Genomic DNA, 11,672 nt, shown 5'->3' with positions numbered 1-11,672 from the left:
GTGGCGGCCATGGCTGCAGCCATCGCCAGCTCCCTGATCCGCCAGAAGAGACAAGCCAGGGAGCGGGAGAAGTCCAATGCCTGTAAGTGTGTCAACAGCCCCAGCAAGAGCAAGGGAAGCTGCGAAAAGAACAAGTTGAATGTGTTTTCCAGGGTCAAACTCTTTGGCTCCAAGAAAAGGCGAAGGCGGCGACCAGGTTGGCAAGGGTTATGTGTTTGGGGGGTTGCTTTGTTTAATTTAATGCAAACTGGGATGTGCATCAGGCGTGGGGAAAGGGGGACCCGTGCCTCAGGGCTGGTAAAAGGAACGTGCAGGTATTGCCCTCCCTGGCTTGTATGATCTGATAGACATGGGTACCCCATGCCAGTCCCTTCTCCTTTCACGTTCATCTGGTTTATTTGGATAACACACACCATTGCTATCTGCCTCACTTGCACACCGGTGTGCATCCGTGTACCAGTAATTCAGTAGTCTGTCTTATACATACACATATACAAACACATGTGATTTATTCGTGGGGGAGATGTTTGCAGGGGAAGTTCCCACACGTACACCTCCTTCAGTTGTATGTTAAATAACTTAGCAGTCTAGAGATCTGTTTTTGTCTCCCTGCTTCACAGAATGCCTGTGCCGTGCTTTATTTGCTGATTGCAGATGAGGCTTTTTGCTTTCGCTGGCCCCTTCCAGAGTTTTGCTTCAACACCCTGTTCCTTTCTAGGAATCTCATACATGCAGCTGCCCTGCAGACGCGATGCTCTCTGTGACAGAGGTGCAAAAGATCAGGCATGAAGACTCAGTCCCTGATCTGAGTGGGTTTTTTATAGGTGGGAGGAGCAAAACCCTCTGGTAATGTTGCTATCGCTTTGCTGTGCTGAAACATTGATGCCATTCGCCACGTAACCTGTCCGCCTTTCTCAGCAGCCACAGAAGAGGTGCCTCGCTCACAGTTTGCAAACAGCTTTGGGATGTATTATGGCTAAAAAGCCAAAGGGGGGTTTGGATTAATTCCTTGTCAGAAAAGTTGGTCGATAAGAATTGTGCATCCGTCAGTACCCTTATTAAAGGTTGCTAATAGGAAGTAATAGACTTACGCAAACTATTGCAAGCTTTTGCCTTCAGCTCCTACTAAAATGAAGTACAGTAGCAGAGCTCCCTAATGCCTTTGATTACAAACACAAGGAATCTTATCCAGACATTGGCTGTTGGAAATGACACATCATATCTTCACAGTATGTTTATCTCTGAAGTAAGTAAGTTGTTGTGGAGCGAGCTGCGGAGATGCATCACCTCCTGACAAGCATAATTGTGTGAAATGACTACAATGCAGATGTCATTGGGATTCAGTGGAAGTAGACCTTTTTTGCAATTACCCCAGTGCATTACCTAGATATCTTAAATGACAGACTTGACAGCAGATCCTGTTGCTGTTTACTTTTTGGTCTAGAATGATCTGAAACCCTATGAGATATCTCACTTTCTAACTGTGAATCTGAGAATGGTTATGAAGAAAAGAAATCTATCCAAACTGTGCGTTGTTTTGATCTTTCTTCTTCTAACTGATGAGGTAATTACCTCAACGCTTACGGTAATATTTATTTTGCAGTTCCACACATGGCTGGATTTCAGGGTTCCCCCTCCGTTTTCCATATGTTCTTTGAGTAGTTTTTCGCTTCGAATGCTCTGTACTCTTTCGAGCAGTGAAGAATTTGTTTATTAGAGCTGCAGCAGTTCCTGTGCTATATGTTTGCTGCTATATATTTAGGCTTTCAACTGTCACTATGGCTCTTCTTAGCGCTATCGTAGTAGTCCTCTTTTTCCTCTCCATTTAAGAACTCACACCTTTTTAAAAGGCAGAATACCCTCTTTGCCAGCTCATTTCTAATCTTAAATGAGATAGGGCTGAGCTCCTGAGGCCAAGCAGCACACTGTCGGAATTTGTATTCACTGGAAGCAGATTTTATTGTGCTACCTACATTGCAATTGAAAGTGGCATTTAATCATTTTGGTAATTGATTTCAGAGACATAAATCTGATCTCAACCTAAATGAAAAGTGTTGCAAAGCTAGTTGCCCTGCTTTTGTTTTGGGTCTTTTTCATATCTTAGCCTTGAGAAGAAACCTGGAGATTTGTTTTTAGCATCCTGCTCGCTTGGAACGGCACATCAGGATTTCCCACATTAATCTCACTATTGTTTTTTTACAGAGCCTCAGCTTAAAGGTATAGTAACAAAGCTATACAGCAGGCAAGGATACCACTTGCAGTTGCAAGCAGATGGAACAATTGATGGAACAAAAGAGGAGGACAGTAGTTATAGTAAGTGACATGAGAATAAATGGTGTGTTTGTGAATTGTGGTGTCTCATTCTTCCCATATAGGTCCATTCAAAATTGTTGTCCTGGGATGACTGAGTGAGTGGAAGCAGCATTAACACTGTGCTCACAGCGCAGAAGTCTTTCAGGCTTACTGGGTCTGAGAGAAATGCAAATAAAAATCACTTATAGAAATAATGAACTAGAGGAGGTAATGATGACACATATGACAAACAAAGCAAATGTTATCTCCATGGTAATCTAGAGAAGTTCATTGCTGTCCTTTGGATTTTATTAGATTTTTTTTTTTCGACAGGGAAAATTTGCTCGCCTACTCAGAGTGCCTGAAATAGAATAACACTATCTCCACTCTTAAACAGGGGCTCATTCAAACAGAGCCGTGTAATTTCACACAATGAGAGTTCATCATCATTTTAAAGTTCACATTTCCCTATTATTATTATTTTTTACCCCTTCTAAACTTAATTGTATCTTCAGCTTTCAACCAGCTTTCCCTCAGCTTTTCTGTGAAAAAGCTTTGGATGCTTTTGGTTTGGTGTTTTGGTTTTTTTTTACAACTTTGAGAATTAATAGAAAACAGGAAAAGATGACTAGAGCATAGATTTGGTGTGTGTGAATAAAATATTTCAACATTTCACATAGTTGTACTGTTTAGCTTAAACTACGTTTCTGTTCTGAAAGAAGGAGTTAGGGGGAGCAAGGAGTTTGAAAAGGTATTTCAGGCCACTTAGACAACAACCCAGAAAATCAACAGGCAGACCTTCCTTTTTAATTATTAAAAAGCACTGATTTAAGTGCCACCCTTTTCATATGAAAAGCTTTTGCAGGTGAAACATCGTTTCATTTTACAGGGCACTTGAATATGGCAGAGTAAGCACTAGATGCAATAGGAAGTATCCTATCTTTTTTGTCCAATCACTTGCTCCCACTCTTTTCCCTCACCCTCTTTAATCCTTTTTGCATCCCCGTATTAACTTCTGAGCGACAGAAGGGAACCCGTTAGGCTGCTGGAGGTGGTCTCCTCTGCAGCCACTGAAGGTGCTGGCCGTAGGGCAGAGCACAAGCGTGGGATCTGGAGGGTAACCTGAGGTCTGGCTCCAGGTCCCGTCCTCACCCGCGGAGAAGGCAGCACAAGGACCAGATCAGTGCGATGCTGAGCGGCTGCTGCCATCTTACTGAGTTCTCCTCAGTGCAGCCACAAAATCTACTCTAAGAATGATCCTTATAGACCTTAAACATTGCTTTTCTTTCAAGTGAATGATCTAATATTTATGATTTTAAAAGTCAGTACAGATCGTTCAGGATTTCACAGTAATTCTGTTAATTATCTTAAAAAAGAAGAAGAAATAGGCAAACCTTACTTTTTCAATCAAAGCATGATATTATTATCAACTTGTAATGTACCAAAGCAAATATCTGAAATTCCATCTTTTTTTTAAATGATCATTTCATTCAAATACTTTACTTGCAATTCCTCTAATAGGGATTCTGAGATTCAAAAGAAGGTAAAATTTATGGGAACCTGTCCTTTTGACGTTCATATAAATGTGTCTGTTTCTAAGATATCTTTGTTTTCACTGTGTCCTTAAATTTGCCATAACCTGACAGATTACAAAGCAAATCATAAAAATACCAGCCTTCCAAAATGCTGAATACTTAGATAGAATGGAAGTGTCCCAGAAATGGTTGCAGCTGGGCTGCAGTATCTAAGTGTTCAGAACAGAGGAGGGTTTTATCATAAAAAACCACGTTTTTGTATATATTCCTCTTTTATGTAAGGTAAGTGTATGGACCTGAATGTCCTGCAGTCCTGAATTTATTTTAATTGCAATATTTTTAATGGAGCTAGTAAGACAGACTGATTTATGCTGTGGATCAGAGTCCACATAAGGGGCTTCCTCCAAAGCCTTGTGCACATGAATATTAAGCAGATCAGGCCCTCCAAAACCCTTTCCTCCAATATCTGCAGAGACATCTCTCGTTTAGCCCATATTTGTGCACTCTGGGGAAGCCACAGGACTTGTAGCCCCCTCCAAATGTGGGGGGACTCCTTCTCCAGTCCGATCTCTCCTCCTTTGCACCCCCTGAGGGATATCATTGCTGTTCCCTTTCGTCACCTTCACTGAACATTTGTTCTGAGACCATTTGCTTTGTATTTGCTGTGATAATAAAAACTCCCCTTATCAATAAGGGGGACATCCTCAAATGCAGCTGCGGCTAGCAAAGCAGTTGCACAGCGCTAGGACTCTGAAACTGCATTTTCGTAGAGCAAACCATAGCCACAGTCCACCTGGTCTCCAGGCACAGCATTGGTCAGCCTTGTTTGCTGACAATTGCAGGGAGTTTAAAAGAAAGCGGAGATTTTGGAGCACTATTTAGGCAGGAAGGGAAACATGGATTTGAGGAGCCATAGCACTCACAGACCTCGGTTTTAGCCAAGAGTCCGTGTAATTTGAGGAAGTGCCTCATGGAAAGGATTTCCTGGCTGCAAAACAGATTTTGCCTCATTAAATGCGTTAAATAGGGCAAGGTTTTAAATCAAGGCAGAATTTATTCCCCAATTTTGGCAAGACAAAAGGATTTGAGGACTGATAAAATAAGGAAATATAGGAAACAATATCCTGCAGAAAGCATACGAAGGTCCAGGTGGCCAAGCCAAGGGTGGCACAGACCTCGCAGTAATGTATACGTTCATAAATCCAGCTGTGGCCTGCTGCCTCTTATTTTGCAGCTCTAATTTTCTGTCAGCTTGTATTGTACAAGGGCCATAGCAAAGATCATCTCTCCCTTAGGCATCGCCAAGTTTTTCATTACCATGGATATTATGTCCTTATTTTACACAGCACAAATGTAATAGGGAAAGGCTAAGATGCAGATAACTTTGCATTATCTTATGCTAACACAAACTGATTGTGGTAGCAAACAATTTATTTTCCTGTGGGTTTTTTTTCACCCTTTCCACCATATCTGCCCACATGAGGGTCAACCGCTAGAAATGCGATAGCATCTCAAACCCGTTGTCCATGGCACGGGGGGCTTGCGGAGGAGGGGGCCGCGTGGCTCTGCTGTTGGCCCCATCCGCATTCGCTGGTCGCAGTCGGGCCATTCGCTGTTACAGAAGCTGGACTTGGACTTGCTGCTGTGCAAGGACGGTGGGAGCAATGGCTGCTGCTAAAGGGGATGGTCCCCTTTTTCGGTGCAGTGCCAATGTCCCCTCACCTTGGAGGCGGCAGCTGGGGCAGCTTGGCTGTGTGTCTGGCTGTGCTGGCGTAGGACAGTTTGACTGTGCACCCCTCCGGCAGCCAGTCCCTCTCCCCTTCAGCAGAGGCAGTCGGCAGCAGAGCCAGTATTACCCCCCCACAGCCCTTCTGCCATTTCCGATAGCCTGTGCCACAGCAGCTGCTAATCCCACCGATGCCTAAACCAGCTTCTGAGTGCGCCCAACTCTCGTCTTGCCTCAAAATAGAGCGTATACGTTTATGGCAGGAAAACATGTTCAGCTGCTGAGGGAAGCAGCTGAGCACCCATCGCAATGGGTGCCCCAGCCCTCCCCTGGCAGAAGTCGCTCGGCCTCGTATCTCTGCTCACTTTGCCAAGCGCAGCACAGCCAGGAATCGCTCACTAAAACCTGTCTCTGTGGCTGTGGGCTGTATCTTCTCGACTGTCCCAGGCTTTGCCCTGTCCTCAGTTGATCTACTGACAGATTCATAGCACTATTTACAGTGGAGCCCATACTCGTACCCTTGTGCTGAAAATACCCAAACGCTTGCCCTACTCATAAATACGCCATTAAGAAAGCAGCTTTTAAAAGAGACCTCCAGGTTCTGCCTGGATACTGAGCTTTAAATCGTGCTCTCCTGCCTACACAGGGATCAGATGCTGCTTTTTGGGATTGAACTGCAAAAGAGGGTTCTCCAAGGGAATATTTACTGAGTCAGACAGGGAGTATTTTCTCCCACAAATAAATTCAAGCATTTGGTAGAACGAATGAGAAATCCATTTCCCTAAGCATTTCCCTTACTGAAAATCTAAGTTGTGTTTGCCAAAAACTGTGCAGAACTAGAGGATTTTGTTTTAGTGAAGAGCAAGCCATTTCTGTTGATTTTGTGCTTGCAGGCGAGCGCGAGGAGGGGCTGCACGCGTGTGTGTGTGTTTGTGTCTGCATGTACGCTCGTGTGTATGAGAGGGAAAGAAAAACATAGGTATAATTTTATGATCTCCTACGTTTATTTGCTAGTTCTGGCTATTTTCACCTGCTCTGCTATATTCCACCATTGGAGGAAATTCAATGCTCACAGGTGCCCCAACCTCAGAGCAGAGCACCCGTAGTTCGTAGTGTGCCAGCGCAGCCGGGCAGGCTCAGCCCAGCCCTGAGCGTGTCCCTCGGCTGCCGGCCCCCCCAGAGCCCACTGCACCCCCTCTTCACCAAGCCATGGGGCTGAGATACTCAGGTTAACCCAGGACAGCACATGGAGCTGGAGGTCCAGCTGCCTGCTGGAACAGAGTCTGTTTTCACCAGAATTTAGTCCTTCGTCCCCAGTGCACAGTGTTAACTTCTGGCCATGCCTTTATTGAAATAGGACATGGGGGCGTTTGCTTTTTCCTTTTTTGATACACTTTTGACAACCCCACACCCAGAATTTAGGATCTGTATTAAATGCTGGCAAGCTGCAAATTTTCTTTTAATTAAATATGACCATTTGGGGGTTGTCAGGCTGAAAAAGGGATTTATAATAGGTTATAATTCTTAGCGTATGCTTTTGAAAATAATAAAAATATTTCAAATTCATAATTCAGTTTTAAATTGGCTTCAGACAGTGACCATAAATACCAAACTTCAGCCTGAGGCAGACCAGAGTTTTACAGCCAAGTAATAAACCATTGGAAATAAGAGCCAGTTTGGCATTACTTCATCCTATCTCTGCATTTATACAACAGACTGGAAGGAGATGCTTTGGGTTATGATTACAGTTATTGAAATTTTTCTTAACTCCCCGTTATTTTTAATCCTACGTATTAAGCACAGAGTACTGTATTCAACTCATTGTTACTTGTGTTCAATTTTAACGTATCCATGAATCTAAGCTATGGCAGAGCTTTGCTTTTTTTTTTTTTTTAATTTGCCAGTTTTCAAACCAGAATCTTCATTTTTTGAAGAGACGTTTCTCTGCTTATAAATACGGCCACTATTAGCATGTATAGAAGCATAAATGCAAGCAGAACATTTGAAGCAGCTCAGTTTTGAAAGAACAGATTTAGGGCTTGATCTAACGAATATGCTGTCATTTCATTTCATTTTGAAGTTATTTAACTCTGTTTTTTCAAACCCATTCCCTTCTCAAAAAAAGAAAAAAAAAACCGATGAGTTTTGAGTGGAAACTTTTGAGATGTTAATGAAGGTTTTAGCTTTCCTGAATTTCATCTTGCTCCTTCCTTTTGGTCAAAAACGTTTACTGAATTTGATCTGAATTTGCAAAAAAAAAAAAAGCTTTGATCCTCTTGAAAAACTTCATGTTTGGTTTTGGATTATCTTTTTTTCCCCCCCTCCTATTGTCAGAAAAAAACAAAAAACACAACCAAATTAAGTATGTTCACCTCTACTCGGCAGACCCTGGATTCTGCTCATGAGGCTGGTAAGTCATTTTAGCTCTCAGTACCTCCAATTCACTGTCTTCAGAATGGGGGAGATACGTTGATATCCTGTGTAGATAATTTCTGAGCTATTGGTGGAAATCGCTATAGAAGGCCACAATAGTAGCAGTATTGTTCTATAGCACCCGCAGCAATTAATGTATGCATGAACAGGCATTTTTTTATTTGGTTCTGGTAATTATGGCTTAATTCTCTATCTAAGCTGCATACTCTAAAGGATTAATTTTGCTCTCCATCTCCTTTCTCTCCTAGCTTTGTTTAACCTCATACCTGTGGGTTTACGAGTGGTGGCGATTCAGGGGGTTCAAACAAAATTGTATCTGGCAATGAACAGTGAAGGATACCTATATACATCAGTAAGTAAACATTTTTAATTTTGTTCTCACTGAAATTATGGTAAGAACTTAGGAAATGAATAATTTACTGTTCTAAGGAATCTGCTTATAATCTACAGAGATGAGATTTGCCAGCAAATTCAGCATAGTGGTGATATTCTGGTTTTAGTTTATTACTCTATTTCCATTATGAATATATGTGGATGTACAGAATCAAACTACAGTGCCTTTGATGCAAACTTTGATCCCAAAGTGTGTGAAATAAATAAAAAACCACAACCAAAACCCCGAACAGAAAGGATGCTATCTCTTGGTGGACTGATTGTGCTAATCAACGTGGAGTACAGAGGGAAAGGGGCAACTTTGTGAATCATACGTATGCCTGAACACATTTTATATCTTCCTGTATAATCTCTATTACTATTATTAAAAGGGATTCGAGAAAGTCATTTTTTTGTTTGGCCAGGATTTTCAAATAGAAATGGAATTAGGTGCCAAAATCTTACGGCTTTAAGTTGCTGAGCGAGAAAAGAAATGTTTCGTTTAGCAGTTTTGTTGAAGAATGTCAGTTAATTTTCAGTGGCATTTCTCAAGAGAGCAAACAGTGTTTTTGTGAAAAAAAAAAAAAAAAGGACATTTTTAAACATAGACAATTATTCAATTAAAAACATTTAGTTGAACTATGTTCAGGAGTTTTAATTATACAGTCTTAATAGATTTTTCCCAAGGAGGAAAATAGAGAAAAATGTAATTTATTATCTACTACAAATTATTCTCTTCTAAGAATGATTCCCTTAAGGTGCCTTTAATACTGATAACAATTAAGTAAACTTATTCAAATCTCTCATTTGTTTTGTGATCCTGACAGCTGGGACATGGGGCAGCTTTGCATATTTTTCCTCTTTTATCTGCCAGAGCAAAAACAAATTAGAACTGGCTATGGTGTGGGACAAAGTAAAATTTCAGTGAATGGCATCTAACTCCGCTTTTCTTTTTGCTCTGGCTATTTGCTTAGTGCGGTTAATCCACAGATCTGTTTGCAGGGCTGTAGCCACACAGCCAGATCGTGCAAAGTCCCCTTAATCCCCTGCAGTCACGGTCCTGTGGCTGCGCAGTGTCATTTACATTTGCACTGCAAATGTACCTTTGACTGCACCGTGCGTTTTCATTTACATTAGCATCCTCAGCTGCACTCCTTTCTGGCTGCCCGCTCGCCGAGAGAGCACTGCGCCGTGCCGGCTTCTGCGGGCTCAATTCTGCCCCGGGGAGCTTTACCTCGTGTCGCGTCTCAGAGTGGGATAGAGCGGTTTGTACGTAAAGCAAAATTCCATCACTGTGCACAGTGAACGTGCTCGGTTTGAGTAGGTCAGTTCTTTCATCGCATGCATTCTGGAAGGATCGGATGTATTTTTGCAAAGATGCAGAAAATGGGATGGGGACAGATTCTGCTACTATTAAGCTACAACGGAGCAGTAACTTCTCATTGTGAGACATAACCCTGAAGTCAAAGGGACGACTGAGAGAATGAAGTATCACTTCTAGTATCCCTCGATGTGAGGAGTGGCAGACTATAACCCTTATTTTGATTAAGTCCAGCTTTTATTTTGATAGGTATCTAGGTATCTTAGGCAGAGCTTAGAGATTCACTTTGGTAATTTTTGGTATTTGCATTGATTAGGGATAGTTCTTCATGTGATCTCATATGTTACCATGAGTAGCGTCTTCCTTGAATCCTTTAGTATCTGTGAATTTAATAGTTTATGCCATTGCAAAATAACTGGTGACATCCCCCTATTTTCCCCTTAGTAACAATGGTCATTTTTGTTTCTTTATTAGGCAGCTATATTTTCTTACATTTATTTTTTTATTCTTCTTTACCCTGATGGGTTTGGCAAGGCCTTAAACAGACTTTTGTCGTGTTGTTGTATCCCAAATTCATATTTTTAAATACTCTTCATGAAGATGGCTGGCTGTTTAATGTTGATCTACTTTTCCAAAGAAAATTTCCACCCAGGTTCTCAATAATCTTGGGTTTATCACCTGGTGCCTTCTGGTTTGGTTGTTTTGTCCTTTACAGTAATTGCAAGAAACTGTCTTGGCAGGCAAAACCTAGCTCCTCTCTCTGTCGATGTGCCCAGGGAATGGATAAGGACCGGTGAGGAGCATCTGCCCCTACTTCACTTGCTATGCAAAAAGGTTGCTAGAATTGCAGTTCCAGCACCATTTTTTGAGTGTTTCTAGCACTTCTTTTGCTGATAATGGTCCTTTCAGCAAGGGGATACAGTCTGACAGTCTGAAACATGGGAAATTAGTTCTATATTTTGGGCTGGATTCTTGGTTGATGTAAATGAGTCCCAAGAGAGCTCAGCTGATTTACACCAGATGAACACTCACCTGTTCAAGGGATGCCAACAAGGAGTCTGGGGAACAGATCAGCTCAAGTAAATGACATCCGTCTACACATCTTGAGGGTTTTCAAGCCCTTACAGGGATGTGTTCCTGAATGGGGTTTGTCAGGAGCAGACAGATGGCAACATGGGATCGATTAGGAGCAAAAGCCCCACAAAACACTGTCAAATTCCTGAAGCAAGAACATAGGGAAAAATAGAAATGTACTTAAAGCGTAGATAACTATAACAGATAGTTGCACATTTCCAGAGAGAAATGAAATTAGCATTGGTGATGCAGTGTAATAGGGAGAGAGAATATTGTGGTCTATGTCATGATCACTTGCTTTCGGTTTTATTGCGACTCCGGTGCTTCAGTCATGTTTGTGTGCAGAACCGTTTCCTTCAGATTGCATTGCCAAAGGTTATAGATTCGTTTGGTAAATGGTTTGAAAAACACCCTACTAACGTGCCATCCCTGTTCCTCACCCCGTGCTACTGTCTGTGCCTTGCACCTGATAGCGCCTTTTAGCCTGAAACACTTCTAAAACACTGCGCCTGATAAAGAGGCCATTAAGTCCACAGCAATTACCCCACTGGTAAATAGGTAAATAAGACATCTGGCTTATGGGAGGATAAATGGAGGCACAGCTAAGTGCTTTCCCACACTCGCACAGGAAAGCACAGACATTAGGGCTAACACAGCAGGTGTCCCATTTCCATGTGTCTTGGACTAAATTGCAATATTAAATCACAGTTCCTTTTCCTTTTAGTGACTGTGGTGAATTCTTGTGTTTTGTTCTTTGTGGTGTATTTTTTAGGTTTGGGCTGTGCAGCAACAGAATTGACTTAGTTGATTCTGAGTGTCCTGCATATGTAGAAAATAAGTCCAATGGATTGTAACCACAATCTATTACAGTTGTTGGCAGATGGAGATTATCTGTGGATCCAGTTTGCTAATTTGTTGA

The 11,672-nt window shown here is 42.0% G+C and overlaps 1 protein-coding gene across 1 annotated transcript; it reads left to right on the top strand.

The window, feature by feature from the left end:
- The first annotated feature begins 6 nt into the window (after positions 1 to 6).
- Positions 7 to 8,356, top strand: LOC104074085 (fibroblast growth factor 13-like). Its single transcript, XM_009574076.1, has 3 exons — positions 7 to 196; positions 2,203 to 2,313; positions 8,235 to 8,356. The coding sequence occupies exons 1-3, from the start codon at positions 10 to 12 to the stop codon at positions 8,354 to 8,356; spliced, it is 420 nt and encodes a 139-aa protein (XP_009572371.1). The 5' UTR covers positions 7 to 9.
- The last annotated feature ends 3,316 nt before the right edge of the window (positions 8,357 to 11,672 follow it).

The sequence above is a fragment of the Fulmarus glacialis genome, unplaced genomic scaffold, assembly GCF_000690835.1.
Source record: "Fulmarus glacialis isolate BGI_N327 unplaced genomic scaffold, ASM69083v1 scaffold43593, whole genome shotgun sequence".
Taxonomy (NCBI): domain Eukaryota; kingdom Metazoa; phylum Chordata; class Aves; order Procellariiformes; family Procellariidae; genus Fulmarus; species Fulmarus glacialis.
The sequence above is the reverse complement of the archived record's forward strand: the minus strand, read 5'-3'. Positions and strand labels throughout refer to the sequence as shown.